The sequence below is a fragment of the Cyprinus carpio genome, chromosome B20 (assembly GCF_018340385.1).
Source record: "Cyprinus carpio isolate SPL01 chromosome B20, ASM1834038v1, whole genome shotgun sequence".
Classification (NCBI taxonomy): domain Eukaryota; kingdom Metazoa; phylum Chordata; class Actinopteri; order Cypriniformes; family Cyprinidae; genus Cyprinus; species Cyprinus carpio.
In genome coordinates, this window is record NC_056616.1 from 21,764,406 (window position 1) to 21,784,176 (window position 19,771).

The 19,771-nt window shown below is 36.2% G+C and overlaps 2 protein-coding genes across 4 annotated transcripts; one reads left to right on the forward strand and one right to left on the reverse strand.

Annotated features, from left to right (window-relative positions):
* The first annotated feature begins 99 nt into the window (after positions 1-99).
* On the forward strand, positions 100-4,814 carry LOC109053744 (UI). Its single transcript, XM_019071064.2, has 2 exons — positions 100-1,845; positions 3,033-4,814. The coding sequence occupies exons 1-2, from the start codon at positions 1,739-1,741 to the stop codon at positions 3,490-3,492; spliced, it is 567 nt and encodes a 188-aa protein (XP_018926609.2). The 5' UTR covers positions 100-1,738; the 3' UTR covers positions 3,493-4,814.
* A 717-nt stretch (positions 4,815-5,531) lies between these two features.
* Positions 5,532-18,627, reverse strand: LOC109053743 (tripartite motif-containing protein 54-like). 3 transcript variants are annotated; one of them, XM_042746130.1, is made up of 9 exons: positions 18,187-18,627; positions 16,732-16,898; positions 14,390-14,564; positions 12,287-12,382; positions 11,233-11,466; positions 10,179-10,201; positions 8,462-8,586; positions 8,243-8,349; positions 5,532-5,877 (listed from the first exon to the last, which is right to left on the reverse strand). In XM_042746130.1, the coding sequence occupies exons 1-8, from the start codon at positions 18,352-18,354 to the stop codon at positions 8,261-8,263; spliced, it is 1,077 nt and encodes a 358-aa protein (XP_042602064.1). In that variant the 5' UTR covers positions 18,355-18,627; the 3' UTR covers positions 5,532-5,877; positions 8,243-8,260. The 3 variants fall into 3 exon arrangements, 2 of the variants coding, with proteins under 2 accessions (XP_042602064.1, XP_042602063.1); XM_042746129.1 differs by lacking the exon at positions 5,532-5,877 and having other exon boundaries at positions 7,682-8,349; positions 18,187-18,626; XR_006157441.1 differs by lacking the exons at positions 5,532-5,877; positions 10,179-10,201 and having other exon boundaries at positions 7,680-8,349; positions 18,187-18,624.
* Between the last annotated feature and the right edge of the window lie 1,144 nt (positions 18,628-19,771).

A 19,771-nucleotide genomic window follows, 5' to 3' on the forward strand; every position in this document is an offset into this window, starting at 1 on the left:
AGTGACAGAAGTAAAGTTATGGGCGTTACATCTTCTACTAGGGCATTGCATTGATTAACACAATACAATAATGTGTATAAAATGCATCCTTCAAAGATGCCAGACCATTCATTCCCTTTATTTTGAATGCATTTTACAAATACTTCAAGTACTGAAACATCATGAAAAATTTAAAGGACATAAAAAATATTTTAAAATAATGCATCACGTTAAAACAACATGCAAGACATCAACACTCTAAATTAAAAGCCAAAGAATAGAAATGTTTACAACCAAGCTTTAAAACTAGATTTATAAGTAGTGACTAATTTCAAGTGGCAAGCCTTTCCATAATCTAGGCCCTATGTCCGTCATAAAAACATCACTCATACCTGAATCTCTTGGAAATATTTTATCTAAATCTAATCTATCAAATATGTATTATTTTTCAATTTCTATGTCTGAATCTTGTTAACCCATTATTAACTTATCCTTATGTCATGTACTTTAGCACATTTATGTACTATGGGTGAAATTGGTGTAGATGGTTTAGATTTCAAAGGAAACAGCTGATATTGAAATCTTTGGCTGAATTTATATTTTTTTTTTCTAGCAGTGTTGAACCAATAGACTGCCCTTTGTTGCCCTTGCCAATAGGATGTAGGGTAGCTGTTCCTCAGCTTGACTGCAATTCACAGCTTCAGTCTGCAGATCAGCTCTTTGACTGGACAAAGCTGTCACTGGATAACTAGTGGTGTATCTGCTAACTGTCATCCTTCCAAAAAAAAAATCAAATCACACCAACTGCTATTATATATTTGTTTCTTAACACTGAGCAGGAAGGTAAAGCCATGTTTAGGATTTTCCTCTGAGAGCGTGTCAGGCTTATATAAATATCTAAGCATGTCCAGCTAATGCTTCGTCACTCCGGGGAATTGACGGCTAGCCAGAAACAATCGTCAACAGTGACTAAACCTCTGCATCTGGCTGTTGAATGCATTTTGCTCAGCCACTCTTGAAAACATGTTATAATTTACAGTCAGAAAGCATTTTAATTCATGACTCCATGACATGGTGTGTTTTTACTAATATTAATGTCAGTATTACAACTTGAAGGTCTCAAATGCACTTCTAATACTGTGAATTTAGCTCATATACTTTAATTCTAGGCAGATTATTTTCAAAAAATAAAAATTGTGTGTACTACCTAATAACAAACCACAGCCATATTAAAGTGTAAGATATGAAACAGAAATAATTTAATAAAAATGTATGCACAACATTTACAGTTCCCATTATTGTATATAGAGCCAGCCAATGAATGATGTCTGGTTGCGTCTTGACGAATTTCAGCACCTTGGACAGAGACGGAGGCTTTCGTGTCCCCGTCGCGCTTCTGCTCTCCTCCAGACCACAGATGAGCAGCCATGCAGAAATCCATCACGACAGCGGCTCCTTAGCTCGTTTTGCTCAGGTGCATTTAAAAAAAAACTAAACAAAAAGACAAGTAATTTAACAGTCAGAGGACCAATAAATAACATTAAGTGATTACCTGTCCGTTACAACTTTGGATATATCGTCTTTGAACGCAAGTTTATGACTTTGCAACAACATCAAGATGATGTTTTCTAATTGAAAACTTTGGAGAGATAAAGAAACGTCTCACTCTGTCCTTCGGATACAGCTTCTTTACTCCATTCTTCGTTTCAGTTCAGAATTGCCTCATTTACAAGCAGTTTATGCAGCTCGACTGACGTCAATGGAGCGGTGTGTGATGTATATAACCATTGAGCTCCAGGAGCTCCACTCCTCTGTCTGCAAACACTCTTCATTACAAGTACTTTTGAAGCAACAGAAGACGACCGAGTAAGTTACCTTATATGACTTGCCTTCAACTTCTTGACTGAGGCCATTCAAGCTTAGCTGCGAGCATGAGGTTTTGTATTGATATTGTACAGCATGTGTAGATATTGTCATTATTGTTCATTGAGTGAGCTGATTGTTCAGTCAGGAGAACATGGCGTCTGATTTCAAGATTCGGTTTATGTAGCTATTAAAGTAGATATGTATTAATTCAGTTGTTTATTTTTACGCATTTTTATTTTTAAAAAATGTAATTTATTACGATAGTGGCATGACTATTATAATTATTTAACTGTAGAACAGTGATCATGTTTGTGTTTTACTTTTATTCAGTCATGTATTTAATGTTTATTTGCTTTATACATTCAGATGCAAAATCTTTTAACTTACCAGCGATTTTAGTTGATGTACGATTTATATATATTGACATTATTTTATATCAATAATTTAATATTGCACATAAAATTCTATTTTCTATGTACATTAATGTTCAATTAAATAGCCAACTCTTAATTTTGTAAGTAATATTAATAATTTGAAAAATAATTGTTTATTAATTTTATAATTTATACTTGTACTTATAAATAAATCAAAATACGATTTTAAATTCCTGTAAATTTATATTAGCACTTTTATATAAAGTTTTAATTTATATACTTAAAAATATACATCACTTTTTTCTCAGTTTTGCAATTTATATTAGAACTATTTGGTAATATTTAGGCTACTAACAATACATTTAGGATACTTTTTATTTATATACATGATTTAAAAAACACTTATATTACACATTTAATAGCTTTTACTTAATTTAACAAAAATATACTAAAACAACACATTTCATAATGTCAATTTTGTCATTTTTATTAGCACTTTTATATTTGTTTACTAAATAAATACTGTATATACCAAACTACTAACTATATGTAGGCGACTAATTTTTTGTATACTTAATTTAAAAAGTGTCATCTGAATTTTGTCATTTATATCAGCACTAGGCCTGTAGCCTATATAAACTTATACATTTTTTTTTTGATTTTACAAAATATAAAAATAAATTATTTCGTAATCTCAAATTTGTATTTTAAATGAACACTTAACATAAACTTTTGCAGTGTAGTTGTGTACTAAACCTTTGGTTTGGTGTGGACGCGCGCCGCTGTAGTAACACACCTGGCTGTTTCCCTCAGGAAGCGCGCACCTGTGTCCAGCATGAAGCCCGTCCCTTTGGTCCTGCTGTTAACTTCAGTCTTACTGACCACCCACATCCCGCTGAGCACCTGTCGACCCCGCGACCTCAGCCTCATGAACAGCCAGCTAGACGACGTGCTGTTAAACGGGGCAGGAGACGGCGCCATGTCCTACCTCGTGGGCGAAAAACTCCTTCAGTATTTGCAAAGAAACCTCGGAGCGCAGAAGGCAGGCGGTGTCCTGCATCTCCCGCACTTCCCCACGGCGCAGCTGCACTCTCCTCACGAGGACAACAGCTTAGAGGAGCTCACGGAGTTTTCCAAACGGAACGACGATCCTCCGATCTCCATCGACCTCACCTTCCACCTGCTGAGAAACATGATCGAAATGGCGCGAAACGAGAATCAAAGGGAACAGGCGGGACTGAACCGCAAATATCTAGATGAGGTTGGGAAGTAGCTGTAGCTCCATGATGATGCTTTCAATCGGCGAGTAAAGAACAAGCTCAATGCACTCTTTCACACCCCCAAACTCTCGCTTAAGCATATGACATTCACCGATGCCTCCTGCTGACCCGCACTCTTAGAAATAAAGGTTCTTCAGTGGTTCCTTGCCACTGCAAAGAACCTCCTTCTCGTTGTTGAGTTGGCTGAGGTTCTTTGGAGATTAAAAAAAGGTTCTTCAGATCAGGCTGTTGGTTTTTGCATTCCAACATGAAAAACAACAGTAAAAAAGTTATTCTAAAAGGCTCACGTGTGGCATCAGGGTTATGTGGAACCTTTATTTTTAAGAGTGGCATCTATCTGTTCACCAGCAGAGCTTCTGGTGACCTGCTGCTGTCTCCATCACCTCTGGACCATTTCAGAACCAGGAACCACATGCAAGAGTCACACAACAGATCTACCAGGACCTCAAAACGCTGCCCACGGCAAATGATCAGTCAGGGTGGTTCACATGTAACCAAATCGAGAAACCAATCAATCTACAATTAACTTGTGTCCTTTGAGTGTTTACAGTTATTGGCCTCCTATTTAGAGTTGCATTCTTTAAAAACAAAGGTTCTTAATTGGCATCTGTGGGTCCATGAAGAACGTTTAACATCCATGGAACCTTTCTAGTGGTTCTTTAGATGATTAAAGTGCTCTTCACACTAAGATTGAAAAGGTTCTTTTTAGAACTGTTCACTGAAAGGTTCTTCTAAGGCATGTTTGTGAAACCCCACTTTTGGAACCTTTGTTTTTCAAATGTGTATAAATGGAAGAAATATTACTAAACCATTACAAATCCTGCTTATTAGTCTTGAGTTATTCTCAATGAAGTAAAAGAAGGCCATTGTAAAAAGTCATTTCTGTTCGGCTGGTTTGGTTGCATCCTCGCACTTTGCCAAAGGGAGTGTTCTCATGACATAAAATGCTACACTTTGGTAATATTACTAATATTTACCACACACATAATGCCATATGCTCACTGTATACTAAGTGCAAAAGTATGTTCTCCTCACATGGTGGGAAACAATGATCTGTAGCACTTCAACCAAGAGGCTTACCCACGTTTTGTGACAATAATGTTGGACAATATTACAAAGTGCTTGAGATATACTGTACATTGTATATTGCTTATCATTATGTAAATTACATATTATATTGCACCTAAATGCAAACATGACTTTGTATTTTGAACATGAATCTGCAGAAATAAATGAGAGTACATGCCTTTTACAAGTAACTGCAAACATGTAAACCTCATTATCACCCATTAAAAGTGCTAATGATCACAGCAGACACAGGTTTATAGGAAGCCAGCATCATTGACATTTACACTGGCATTAACGTCACACAGAGCATAAAAACACAAGTGGTGAGTAACAGGTGAGATGCCACTATGGAAATTGCTGTACATTATTTTGAAATGTTACATGCATGTAATGAACTGAAGGGTTGTAACAGTATTCATCCAAAAAGCATTTTTACATGTGATTCTACTAGTTGATCTAGGTATGGATTTATCATTAGTTTTAAATAAGACATCTTAAGGTTGAGTGTGTTCATAGACAAATGTAGAATTATTAACCCGTGTATGTCATACAAATCATTCACCACTTTTAATGAAAATATGAAGCATCTTTATTTGAAAGTGGAAAAATATACTATAAAGCTACAAACAAACAAATTGCAAAAAAAAAAAAAAAAAATGAAACATCTGGGTTGTCCAAATATATATGTATATACACTACCATTCAAAGTTTGATGTATAAGATTTTAGGTAGATTTTATTTGCTAAAAATATAATTTTAAATATATTCAGCAAGGAAGCATTAAATACTTTTATTAAACACTTTTACATTGAAAAAAACAATCTAACTTTCTATTCTGAAATAAAGATTAAATTCAGTTTTTCTATTTATATACTTATATAATGCTATTTAAATTCCACTTTAAAAGATATTAAAATAGAAAATTATTTCTAAACTGTAATATTTCACAATACTACCATTTTACCAGGAGCATAAGAGACTTATGCTTGAAAAAAAAAAAGACTGATCCCTTTGAATGGTAATTTGCGTATATGTATATATATATATTTGGACAAAACACAAATGTTGTCTGATTTCCTAGGTTCTCAGCTCATTTTAAGAAAAAAAAAAAAAGAACAAAAATAGCATCATAAACAGTTTTAAACATCCAGGATGTTGAAGCTATGAAGAAATTTGTAATTCCTCTTACTGAACTATAGCTCAGAGTTTTAGGACCACAAAATGCCAGATGAAAGAAGCTCTTGCCATGTTGAAAGGATTAAAGAAAACCTCCTCCTTACAGACTCTCTTAAATCAGCACAGGAAATACCCTAGAAATGAAAAATAAAATATATGAGTTAAGTCTTTTATAATCTTCCACTTTCACCGAGTCTATTTTAGTCATAAATGGGGCAAGTGGGAGAGGACAGTGTGTGCTTTGCATTTGCAAGAATGTATGTTGACAGAACACTCATTTCTTAGGAAGTGCCATTGTGTAAAACTGAATGTTACGTAAACTGTTTGTTTTTCATATCTAAAGCCATTTAAGCATAAAACAAAGAAAGAAAACTCAAAATGATAGTAACTGTTAAACAAGTCGCATCTCATCCCGCAGACTGGCTCTCCATCCTGCTTCTGACACCCCAAAAAAATCCTCTTATTTTAGGAAGAATTACAGCTTTAAATTACGCGAAGGCCGGTACGTCAGCTTGTGACGCACCACGTCCTCAAAATAAGATCTATCCTCATTCCGAGTGGAAGCGCTCCATGTGTGGAGTTGTTGAGCACATACCCAGACCGAACGCTGCTTCACCAAATGACTCTCTCGCTCTCTTTCCCTCCATGAATTGATAAGTGGGCTGACAGCATGAGTGACAAGGTCAGCGTCTGTGAGCACATGTCATATATCTGCACTGCCATATATCCTAGCTGGCTGCAGAGAGACGAGCGGTTATTAAGTAATGGGTGGATGTAGACTCACGGCTCGAGCACAGGTGGGGGCGGATGGACCGTCGGAAGCCGAGGCCCTGCCACTGCGATTTAGCCCTGTTCTCAATACTGCTCTTACTGTACGGACACACGGTCCTATCAGATCAGTAAAGGACCAGAGAGAAAGCTGCATGCTGTCCTGGCCTACGCTGCCCTGATTACCTGAGGTTTCTGACCTTTAAAATTAAGTAAAAGGAATGGTTATTTAAAGAAAGCATGCACAGGTGGGGATGCCCCTGCAAGACAGGATACCCACCGTTCAAAGAACAGGAAATGTCTTTTGAGCAAATGCTATTTTCCAAGTTAAGCCATTTGTAGTATGCCTCTTAGAAACAACTTTTACACCTTTGTTAGTAAGTTTTGTATGTTTACTCGCCCACATGTTGTCCCAAATATGACTTACTTCATTACGAAGATAAACAAAAACTATACATAATGAAAGTGAATGGTGATCAGGGGCTGTTGAGCTTCCAAAATGACTAACTATTGAACTAACTAAATAATAAATCACATCAAATGCAGTCCATTTGAAGTCTAATTAGTCTGCTTATGCACTCTAGTTCACTAAAGCCATATGATTGGCAAGAACCATCACGTCATCAGGATGGGACGTCTGCACAGTAATAGTTTAACCCTGTAAAGTAACACATGAAATAATATTTTTTTAATTAAAAAGGTTTGTTTATGTATATTTGATACATAAGGCTTTTTATGCATCATATAATAATAAGATATAGGAGAATATAGAGCTCATACTTGAGGATTAAAAAGGGTGAAGCCCAAACTGAGCAAAAATATGCAATTTGGTGCTGTTGCTGATATTTATATGGCTAAAAAGTAAGTCAAAATTCTGATAGCTTGTTATGTAAATCAATAAGATTTTCAAAACAGAATAACAGACTACTTGCATAAAATGTATATAAATCAGTCATTACTTTATATCTCCCAATAATGTTTTTGTAAGATGTTTAATTTTATGATCAAAGCTCTGTAGTTTGTATTGTGGGGAGCACAACATATAATATAACACCATGATGATTGAGAGATTTGCAAATATAAACCTTACTCAAAATCCTGATGCATCATTTTTGATACTCACATTTTAACATGATTTTTCTAAAAAAAGAAATGACGCGTGTATAATCAAGTAAACCTACTTGCTTCAGTCCAGTAAGTTTTTTTTAAATATTCAAATTATTCTTACTTTATAAAAATCAGTAGATGTCACAGTAATATCGTACAGCAAAAAGACACATCTATCAGAAGGTGGACGTTTTCAGAATTATACTAAAATGCCTTTTATTTGCTAAAAATGTATAAACATAACAGAAGGTGTGTAATAGATTGTGTACAATAAGACAAAGTATGGATCATTTAGAGGACTTAGAAATTGGTGTATCAAATATGATACAGCAGGCTTTCTAGAAAGTTTTCAGACCATCATGTACATAAATAAAAGTTAGAACGTGTAAAGAAGTACAAAGAAAAGTCTAAACCCGAATTGGTTTCTTCTATGTAACATTAAAAAAAAAGATATTTTCAGAAATGTCTGGGGTGGGGGGGGGTCTATACACTGGAAGTCACTGGGCTCCATTAGTGTTTGATTCTACAGAAGACAGACAGATTTGGAACAACATTAGGGTGACTAAATTAATTTTCATTTTGGGGTCAACCGTCCTTTGAGGAAACATCCTCTTTGAAACTAACCTTGGGTTTAAAAATAAGTTATATGCATCTCCCTGATTCACCAGTCTGACCAAGTGAGGTGGTCGGGTCTTCAGGGGCTTCATCACCGCGGTCTTCCACATCTTCACCTGCAACAAAAGTACTTGCTTCATTTCCTAAATATACTTCAACTTGCAGACGCAAATAAACATGAATGTATTTGTGACAAAGATGGTGTCGTCATAGCTGTGAAGCCGTTACCTGTTTGGAAGTTGATGCCTCTCAGCATGTCGGCCACATCCTCCGTGTTAATGATGAAGTGGGCCATGCTCTCGTAGCCCACCTCCGTCCGCTCAGTGTTGGAAGCCTTGGCAGTGTCTGTGATCCTGTCAAGGACAGAGCAGTGAAGTCACGGCGGAACTCGGACAAATATAAAAGTGATGGAGAGCGTTAGCTCCCGCTACTCCGTCTCCCTGCGGCTGCTCGTGACGCAGGTGCACGAGACACCATGCGATGTCTCCGCAGGTGGAGGGAAGCATGAAACATAAGACACAGCTAGACAGTGTTGTAGCGTAAGCATTTTTCTAAACAGTTAGAGGTTTTGGGGGAAAATGTGATGAATGCTGATGCATATGTTATTGAGCACACTGCATAAAGTTTCATTCTACAAACAAGAAAGTTACTTCTTGGAGGCAACACGTCTGTCTAGCGGCATCAATGGAAAGCTTGCATTTACTGAAGGACACACCTGTGATCAGTGCTGGGTAGATGTAGATTACTGTTATCTGTTACTGATTACAAATTACATGTTGAAATTTGTAGTCAGTAATGTATTGACATAATGCGTTATAAATAATTTACTGCCATTGTGTGAATAATTTGTAATCATGTAATCCATAAAAAGTAACTGTAATCTGATTATGAGCATTTTAAAATATAATATAATTACAAATTCTTAATTTTGGAATCTAATTGCATAATCCAGATTACATGTACACATTTTCCCTAACCATGACATTCAGATTTGTGCTCAACAAATATATATGTATATACACACACATATACATATATATATATATATATTTATTTATTTATTTATTTATTTATTTATTTATTTATTTTTTCATTTATTTATTTATTTTTTCATAACAGAGTTAATATATTGCTTGTCAAGGGCATGATAAGAGTAAACATTAACTAGTCAACAGTGATATATTGGAAAGACTGTAAGAGGAAAATAGCTTTGTTAAAAGGGGTCAAATATGGCACAAATCCTTAAAAAGCCCTATCCATATCAATGAGGGATATTATATTTTAGTTTTCTATTTCTTTTCACATACACTACAGTATAAAAAATATATAGGGTTTGTATATTTTTCTTTTATTTATTATTTCATAATTTATTTGTTTTTTTAAAGAAATTAATACTTTTATTCAGCAAGGACACATGAGATTGATCAAGGGTGACCATTAAAGACATTTGTTACTAAATAAAAGGTATGATATTTTTTATCAAAAAAAAATGTGGAAAGAGGAGCCTTTCAAAAATACAGACCGAAAAATAAGCATTACTCAATAAGCAATTGGAGCTCAACTAAATTCATAAGTCAGCAGAAAATAAATAAATTGTAGCATAAGGGATTTCAAAATGTACAGTACACAATATTTCCCACAATACTGAGGCAGATGAAAGTTATGAACCAGTGCATAGTACAGTGGGCTGCTGGGGTGGGAGGCAGGTTGAGTCATCGCCTGTGAGGTTATTAATCATAATTGTTAGTCTTTAGGAGGCCTCTGTTATTGATGAAGCACACATGCTGAATATGGTTTAGTTTAAAGGGGCAGTTCACATAAAAATAAAAATTCTTTCATTAAGAAAGTCACACTGGTTTGGAATGACATGAGGACAAGAAAGTGTTTTTTGGGGTGAACTATCCCTTTAAGACACTCCTAAACACATCACTCACAGCTGACTTACTTCTTGAACACTTCTTTTGCGCTCTGTGAACACAGCAAAGAAGAACACTCATTTTAGGACTAGCAGCAGATTAAAACATAAAACCTGCAGTACTCTTCATCACAGTTTCACTGCGTACACAAAAAATGGCACATACTAAATCACCAGCACTTGTTATGCAGCTTACTTTGACACACTGAGAAGTGCTAGTTAAAAGAGAGCAGTGCTGCACCTGAGGCTGCCACTTTATATTGAAAGCGGTTTCAAAAAACAATTACACCTCTCCATCACCTTCGTTTAAAGTCTCTTTCTGTGGACCGCAGCTCTCAGCCGTGGTGAAGTATTGACCGTTTGAGCCACTAGTCAAAGGACAGGGGTCTCCAGCTGTGTGAGGTTCTGCTAATCAATGTCAGCACCCCCTGGGCCTTGTCATTAAAGGATGCTTAAAATGTAGCAACTGGCCCGGTGTCAATCAGCAAACAGCACATGCAAAGGCTGGATCATTTGCATCAAGCATCTCTGGGGGGCTCTAAAAGCAACAAGCTCTGCTGCCAGCATCCCCGGTGAGGTGTTGCAGCATTAGCTCCACACAGCTCAATAAGACCACGTCAGATGTTCACAAGCACCTGTACCGCTATCGATCACTGGCGCCAGAGGTTTGAGCAAGTTAGACATAGAAAGTGACCATTTGAGACAAGGTAATAGCTTTGCAAACTACTTTAAGGCTGAAAATCTAGATACTTTTAAGTATTCAGCTTTGATATGAATGATACCTCAAATCATGTGCTATTTTCTAAGTGATTGTACTGGGGTTTTAGCTTTGCTTTTTATAAAACAGAATTAAAAAAAAATGTAAAAAACAGATGTACATTAAAGGAGGGTGCCAAAACATAGGGTGTGTTCACACTTGTCATGTTTGGTTCAATTAAAACGAACTCTGGTGGGATTGCTGTGTTAGTGCGGTTCATTTAAGTAAGTGAACGCTGCCATCCGAACACTGGTGTGCACCAAACAAGCAGACTGAGACCACTAAAAAGATAGCCTCGGGCCGCTTCTAAATAAACACTTGTTGTACCTGCAGGAACACAGCCATTTGAGGTTCCTCCATGGACTGGATGGCGGTCTCTACAAGTTTGACGGACATCTCCAAGTGATCTCCGTGGCGACGGATAAGGGAGCGCACATGGCCCTGTTTTTGGTCCTGCTCACGGCCGACAGTCTCTATCAGTTCCCTTTTGCGGTCTTCTAGGATGGCGTAAAGTTCATCAAATTTATCAGAGATGTACTGCATCTGCCGGTGACCATTTTCCTACAAACGATTACCAAGTGACTGTTTTAGTTGAATTAAGAGTAACATTCAAATCACCAAAAGCTTCTAAAATATATTTAAATATTTAAAACGTTAAAATATTTTTAAATATAATAGTTCATCATCATTGGCAAAGGCTGGGCAAAATAAAATACACACACATATACCATATACATATATATATATATATATACACACACACATAGAAAAAAAATAGCAAGAATGAACAGAAAGTTCAAAAGAGTAGCATTTATTTCAAATAAAAGTCTTTTGTAACGTGCTTTTGTGTCTTTTTTGATAAGTTGAATGTATCCTTGCTGAATAAAAATGATATTTCCTAAAAATAAATTAATAAATAAATAAACTTACTGACCCCAAACTTATCCTCTAGTTTTGTTTTAGATGTATTGATAAATGTATTGTATGTATATTTACTATGTATGAATTTACTATGTATTGTATGTAGATTGATTGTATACTTCTTTCTCTTTTTCTGATTCTATTTTATACTCTCGCACTTTGGATCAACCACAGATGTGCAGAACATGTGCTTTAATAAAAATAATGCTTGATTTGGCTTAACACTGGACTATATTTGATATATAATTTAATTTAATCTATGTATTTGGCCTGAAATGGCTAAAAATGGTAAATCAGAGGATCCATCATTATAACTCGAGAGCCATTGCGGCAATCCAGGTTCAAATTGTTTAATGCAATAAGTAAATATAATGAATATATTATGAATATTCAATATATCACCCAGTCCTTTCACACAATATCATAATTGTTGTGGTTTACTGTACAAATTCTTTCTCACCTTGATTGTCCTACCAATATCCTCCATCTGTGAGATCAGAGCCTGTGTTCTGTCATTTCCGGCCACCAAGATGGCTATGGCATCACTTAGCTCTGTCTGAGACAAAACAGAGCAGAATATATCTAAATGTGACAGGACCTCATAAAAAAATAAAAGAAAGAAAACACATGACCAATGCGCTCAACGTGTCATCTTTCACAAGAAAGCCATGTCAGACTTGGCTATGCAACTTGTGAGAACCACACTTACAAACAAGAGAACAGCATGTGAACTAAAGGCCAAGATTGTAACAATTTTACCAGTCATGACTGATCAAACTTTGCTGATTTGCATTTGAAATGAGTGATTCACTGTTTATAGTGGGCCATGACTAAAAGAGAAAATGTCATCATAGCCACCTGGCAGAAATTATGGCTCTTCGGGAACCGGTTTGGGCATCAACCACCCTATGATCCTGGAGCGTTACATCATTCAAGTACAGTACCTCAAAACCAAGAGCCACAGAAGTAGATGTACTGTAAGAAGAACCCATTTCCTTCAATGAGAACTGACCTTCAGCATAGAATCACTGCAAATAACAGATCAACATATGGTGTCCACCATGCACATGGTTTTCTATTGGGAAAGGCTGGTAGGTTTAGTCATTGTTCATCTGGTAGTTGCTGAAAGGAGCGAGAGAGCTGAGAACAGGCAGTTATGGAGGACAAAAAAGAGAGACAAAAAAAGTAAAGACCAGAAGAAGCTGCTATGACTCAAACACAACAGGGAGGAGTGACTCATTTCTCAGGGCCAGTTGCACCCTGGTATGAAGACCTTCATTACTAGCCATACCACAAGAGGTGCAGTAGGTCAAGACCTCAATGCCCTGTAGGTCAAGAATGCATCGGAAAGTGATGTTGCATGTTTTTTGTGCGTTTATTTTGCCAAAAAAAACTTTGATAGCCTAATCCAAGATGAGAATGATTTTGTTTCTTCATTGGAACAGGTCTGAAGAATTTAGCATTATATCACTTACTTACCAATTGATCCTCTACAGTGAATGGGTGCCGTAAGAATGAGAGTTCAAAAACATCACAATAATCCACAAGTAATCCACATGACTCCAGTCCATCAATTAATGCCTTATAAAGCAAAAAGCTGCATGTTTGTATGAATCAAATCCATCAAGGCATTTCAATTTTTAACCATAAAATACATACATCTGGCCAAAGTCCATAATTCAAAATAACACTTCCTCCAGTGAAAACGTTCATCCCCTACGGTCCTCTCACTTCAAAATCCACTGATATATTTGTTAAGAACTGTTGTAGACAGATTCATTAAAAAATGCTTAGTCTGTGTAGATTTCTCTCCTGATTCAGATGAGATTAGTTTTTCACTAAAAAACTATATTTTGGAGAGAAGACTCATATTTAGCTGAAAGCAATGGTTTGAAATATCTTATCGAAATATCGAAAATATCTTAATAATGGAATTGTTTCCTGCAAACATGCAGTTAATTGATGGACTGGAGTTGAGTGGATTGCTTGCAGATTATTGTGATGTATTTTTCAGCAGTCTGGACTCTCATTCTGATGGCACCCATTCACTGCAGTGGATCCATTGGTGAGGAAGTAATGTAATGCTAAATTGCTCCAAATTTGTTCCGATGAAGAAACAAACTAATCTACATACTGGGTGGCCTGAGGATGAGTACATTTTTATTTTTGGATGAACTATTCCTTTAAACTTGACTTTGATTAATTTACATGATTAATTTCTTTTGAAAATGCAAAAATCTTGTTTGTTTAACAAATTAGAGGCAGGAAAAACTGAAAAAGTCTGGATAAGGCAGCTGTTGGTTAAGGCAGTGTTCACATGTTCACATGCTGGTGGTCTGTGTATAGTGTTCACATGTGGGTGGGTGGGTGTTGATGCTTGAGATGTTAGGTGAGATCAAGCCCCATGCAATATGTGAAACCTGCTGGGCAGCGTGTTATACACACATCTGTCTGGTTCACAGTGTCAGAGCAGCCTGTGATTTTTTCCTGAGGCCATTTACACCAAACAAACAAAGCAAAAAACAAATGTCTGGTTGATGAAAACACTGTACAGATCATCTACCTTCTGTCTCTTGTAGATGTCTGGCAGCGGGGCCACATCACAGTCCTTATGAGCCCCGAACACTTTGCACATGGAGCATGTTGGTGTCTCACAGGTGAGGCAGTAGATGTTGACCTTCTCATCCTCATGCTGGTCACACATCAGCTGCTGTTGCTCTGCTTTGGGCAGGAGTGGCCTGTAGAGTCAAAACAGAAAAAGATTTATGGTATGATGTAAAGGTTAAAGATTTGCATTGGTAAATAAGAAGTTGCAAATTTGAGCTATATCATAACTATGCCCTTTTTTGCAAGGCACTGACAACAAGCCATTCCAGAGGAAATAGTAATAATAATAAAATTAAAAAACATAATAATATATAAATAGATTATTTTAATATATATATAAATATAGATTCTTACCATTTCTGTTTAATAACACAACTAACATGTTATCGGTATGTATTAAGGTATGTGTCTGTACAGAAAGTGACTTTCAAATTTCTGTAATTTCAAAAGTTCTGTACCAAAAGTTTAAAGCACTCAAATAATTCTAAAATCGAAAAAATCTAAATTAAAATTTGACTCAGAATTCTGCATCATTTTTGCTCAACTGAAATTCAAATTTTAAAAGACATTCTCAATTCAACTCGGAATAGCGAACGACATTCTTATAAGTACCTGTCTAAATATGTATGCAATGATAAACTACACACAACAAGCATTCTTTCTTTGTGACAGAAGAGGTACAATATCAGTCCCCCTGAGGTGAATCACTATAAATGGAGCTGACGCGAAAATTTGATGTTAAAGGCATTTACAGCACATACTGCATTTAAAAGTGATTGATGCAACTAATATGATATTCTGTCCTAAAACGAACACATTACTCACACAGACCTTTTCAACAAGCATCTGTCTTGATCTGTCTTGTCAAGTGGAAAGAGACGGTTTGTGCAGAGTGTTGGCAGCAGGCCGGTTCAAAACAAAGACTGTTTATGAAAGACTGCCATCCAGTGGATGTCTGCTGATAAGGCAGTTATATAGAAAACCATATCAGGGTGGATAGATTGATCGCAAATATAGGTTACAAATCTATTGATACTTTTTTTTTTTTTTTTTTGTCATTTTGTAAGTGATCTCAAAACATAAATCTTATGGATCTCCTTGAAATACCTTAAAATATATAAATATAAGACTTTTTACTTTTAAAATGTAATGTATTTTAGAGTGAAATCTAAAAAATAAATAAGTGAAGGTAATCAATTGGCTGGACACACACAAAAAAAGGAAATTTCATTTCATTTTCAAATTACAATAATATTTGTAAAATAAGCATTTTTTTCTTGTTTTTAATTAATAATAATCATAAACCAAAACACATTTACTTAAAATAGCATAAGATTTATTTTTCTTAGCCCATGGGCATTTTTTTTTTCTTTTTAAAAACACAAATACTAAAAAAAAAAATCAAATGTAGGCTATATGATTTATACTTAGAGGACAAGACATAGCTGAGATCAGAATAGAAAGAAAGAAAGAGAAAGAGAAAGAAAGAATGAAAGAGAAAAAGAAAGAAAGAAAGAAAGTGTTAGATGAAAGGTTGCAAAGACAAACAATTTTTCTATAAAATAATGTATGGGAAAGGTGTATTAATTAAGGAAATATAGTCACTTTTAATTTCAATAACATTTACATTTTTCTTATAAATATAGAATCTATTTTAATAATACACACACACACTTGATCTTTTGTGTCTTTGAAACAACCTCTACATTCAGGTGACCTGCTTTTTGTCAAAGACCCTAATAATCATGTTTCATTAGGTATTCATGATAAGCACCTGAGCGCTTGTTACAAAAGACCTCAAAGTCTGTCTTTCTTATTATACCCAATTACGCATATTTTTCATGGAAGGTCTCATGACACATTGTTTATTGCCACAGGGATAAAGCGTCCTAGTTATATTTAGTGTTTTGGCAAAGGATTGGAGCAGTCACCAGAGCCTCAGGTCCCATGTCTCTGTTGCGTTTACGTGATGTGGCAGAAAATCTCCCACACACGGGTAAATCACATATTTGTGTCACTACACAAAGTTTAAGTATCATTGATGAAACAGAACAAGTGTCGGGTAGTGGCGTGTCACAAGACTTTTGAAACACTATTAAAATCTGTTGGCATACAGTGTATTTTTGCTACACAGCTCAGGGCACTGCTGGATCTCTATACGGAGAAGACTGCTTTTAAGTATGCACAACAAATAGCTTTCATTCATATCAGTGCTTCCAGAACAGAAATGCTTGTTCTTGGTGTGTGGAACAGGTCCAGAAAACAGCGCTTTGGAGAGGCATCCAATTCGAAACTAACCTGGTAGACTCTGATTTGTAGATATCAATGATATTCTCCACTAGCAGGTTCCTCTGAAGGCCATATACACCGTGCCGGTCCAATACCACCTCATGACGACAAGATGGGCAGCGGAAACGTCCCCCTGTAGACACAGGGCCCCGGTTTTGCCAAAGAGGGTTGGAGGCCTAAATCATTGAAGGATAAAAGATTTAAAGAAAATTTTGTTAATAATAAAATAAACTTACAGTGCTATGTAATGAAGAAAAGATCAGACCTGCTGTTAAAGGCAATACTTGTGGCCAATTAATGGGTGAATGAATGGATACTTCTGCCCAGCAAACTGTAATTTGTCTGTCAGTTATCTTTGGGTAATTGTTAAAAGTAAAAGATGAGAATTATTATGGATGGATAGCAGCACTCAATCATGTTAAAGTCTGGCCAAACGGCATCCACTCCACTCAGAGGGAATACTAATGGCTCCACTGAAAGCTGAACTACTTCTTGATGATGAGATGACTAGTCTAATAGCTTAGAGGAGCAAGGTAAAAGAGATTTGGCACAAATAAGAATGGCTAAATGGATCATTCATCTCTATTTGACAGTTGCTATGGGCCTCTTGAGGTCTTGTTTCATTCTCAGAATTCAGCATTCAACTCATAAAATAACTTTTAAAGTAAATTAGGTTGAGGAATATTGTAGAGCTTCTAAAAATAGCTTCAGTAAGTTTAATAAACTCAAATTAAAGCCCAAATTCACAACATTCTTGGATTTGTTTGGCTGTGCAGCAGATGGTTCATGTCACCGGACACATTTCGCTGTTTGTTCCACTCCTCTTGTCACTGGTCTTCTCTGCGATTGTCCATTCCAGACCATGAATCATTCACTCAACCGATTTGCTCAAAAGCACAGATTCATTCAGGAAGGACACAAGAATGATTCACTCAAGTGATTCATATTTTCAAAACACCAGTTACTCAGTTATGTGGTTGATTTTACTTTGATTCTGTTTGGAAGAATTTGCTTAGCAGAGCGAAAATAGAGTATGTAACTGTCAATATTTTGTCTACATTTTTATTTTATTTTTTTAAACCAGATGCTAACAAGTACATGACGACTTCAACAGTTGCCCAATTCAACTTACATCCTTAAGGTAGCTGCAGTTTGTTATGGTAGCTGTATTTGTTGTAAGCAAATTAGATTTAGGCTAATCTGAGGTAACATATGTTGCAGAACAAAATGTGAAACTCTCTTCAAGTTATTTTAACCACAGAACTTATTTTACTCATAAATCCAAAACCGCTATTCCAAAAACCCATAAGGAATTCCAGAGGGAATGGATGGCTTGAAAATGTTGATTATATTCCAGGTTTTAGGACTACAAATGGAACAGTTCTACGTTAATGAAGTTTCTGGATGCTGCAAAGAGAATGAAAAACAGGACACTACCACACTATATTAGGAATGAACCAATACCTTGTAAACATCATTGGCACACTTCCTGCAGAGATTATGCTGGCAGGGTAAAATGACCACAGGCTTGGTGAATATCTCCAGACAGATGGGGCAAATGAGCTGTTTCTCTAAGTTCTCCACTGAACTTGAATCTCCCATCGCTGGTTTGAAGCCCAAAGTGAAGTTCATCCCAGACAAAGATAAAACAAAGATCCTAAACTTTCTTTCCTTCTGTTATACTTTGGTCTTTACTCTAGCGCCAGTCTTCATCCAGATGCCCACTCAATCCCCAACTGCAGAGTGACTGTGGATATATTTGGGCTGTTTGTACTGGCTTGGGTTACTGTCCAAACTCCACACCCCCTGGTATCACTAAAAGTCCCCGCTTAGTGCTCTATCGCAGGGGCCCGGGGCCAAGTGAGAGAGAGGGGTAGGAGGACAGATTCCTCTGTGCTGTGTTATCTCTGGTAACTTGAGCAGAAAGTGGGATTGGCTCGCAAGAGGAAACAGAGCAGCTGGTGTGTGCGGCTCAAAGGCTAGTGGGACAACCGGACCATGAGCCTGAGCTGGCGCCGATGACATAAGACACTTCTAAGTGCATTGAACACACACCCTGAGTTCTGTCACTGGATGACATGAAAATACTGCAAACTGCAAACCAAATGTTTACATATTCCATATACTATATCAGAGGTCAGAAACCTTTTTTGACCAAAGATTCTTTTTTAAAATATTTTTTTGTTAATGCATTTTTCCAAAAGAGCCACAGTAAAAAATGATGTAATATTATTTTAAAGGGGTCATGAACTGCCTTTGTTTAATTTTATTTTTGTGTACTGTTCTCTGAGGTCCACTTATAATGTTATCAAGACTTTTACATAAAAAAGAATGTTTTTATTTATTTATTTATTTTTTATTATTTTTATTTTCTGTCCTGTTTTGACCCCCTTTTTTAGAACCCTCCATTTGAATAGGGATGGCGGATTGTAGACTCGGAAGTCAATGTCCACTGTTATGGTTGGCTAATAGTTGTGTACGTTTGACAGCCTACATCCTTCCTAGATGGACGCTGCTGTTTTAGGTTGAAAACACATAAATACATATCAAACGATCTTTAATAACAGACAAAGCAATAGTGATCAAGCAATGAAAACAGTAACTCACACTTGTGTGTTGTGACATTATTGTTGGACCTAGTATAGTCTGCACAGCATCATCTTTTAGTTTCAGTCTTTCTGAAAATCCTGCATCGAATTGTGTCTTGTTTGTAAACTAATATGCAGTAAAATGAAGTGAACAAAGGATTAGGCTCTTACTGACAGGGTCTGGCATTTGATTAAAAATAAAGTTAATCAAATAAAGTTTATTGTTTGGTTTGTGTGTAGAATTTGTCATTTACCTACTACTTGTGTGAATCGGTGGGCGGGGCTAAACAGGCAGAGCTTTAGAAGCAAGCGTTGATCATCTTCTGCAAAGGTAGTGTTTAACCACACTATTTACGACATAAAGTGGCACATTCCAAAACCTGTCGTTTTGGCAGATGGGCTTCGATATGTTTTTAAACTAATAAGAACGTTTTGAGTCCTGAAACAATAGCATAATAACC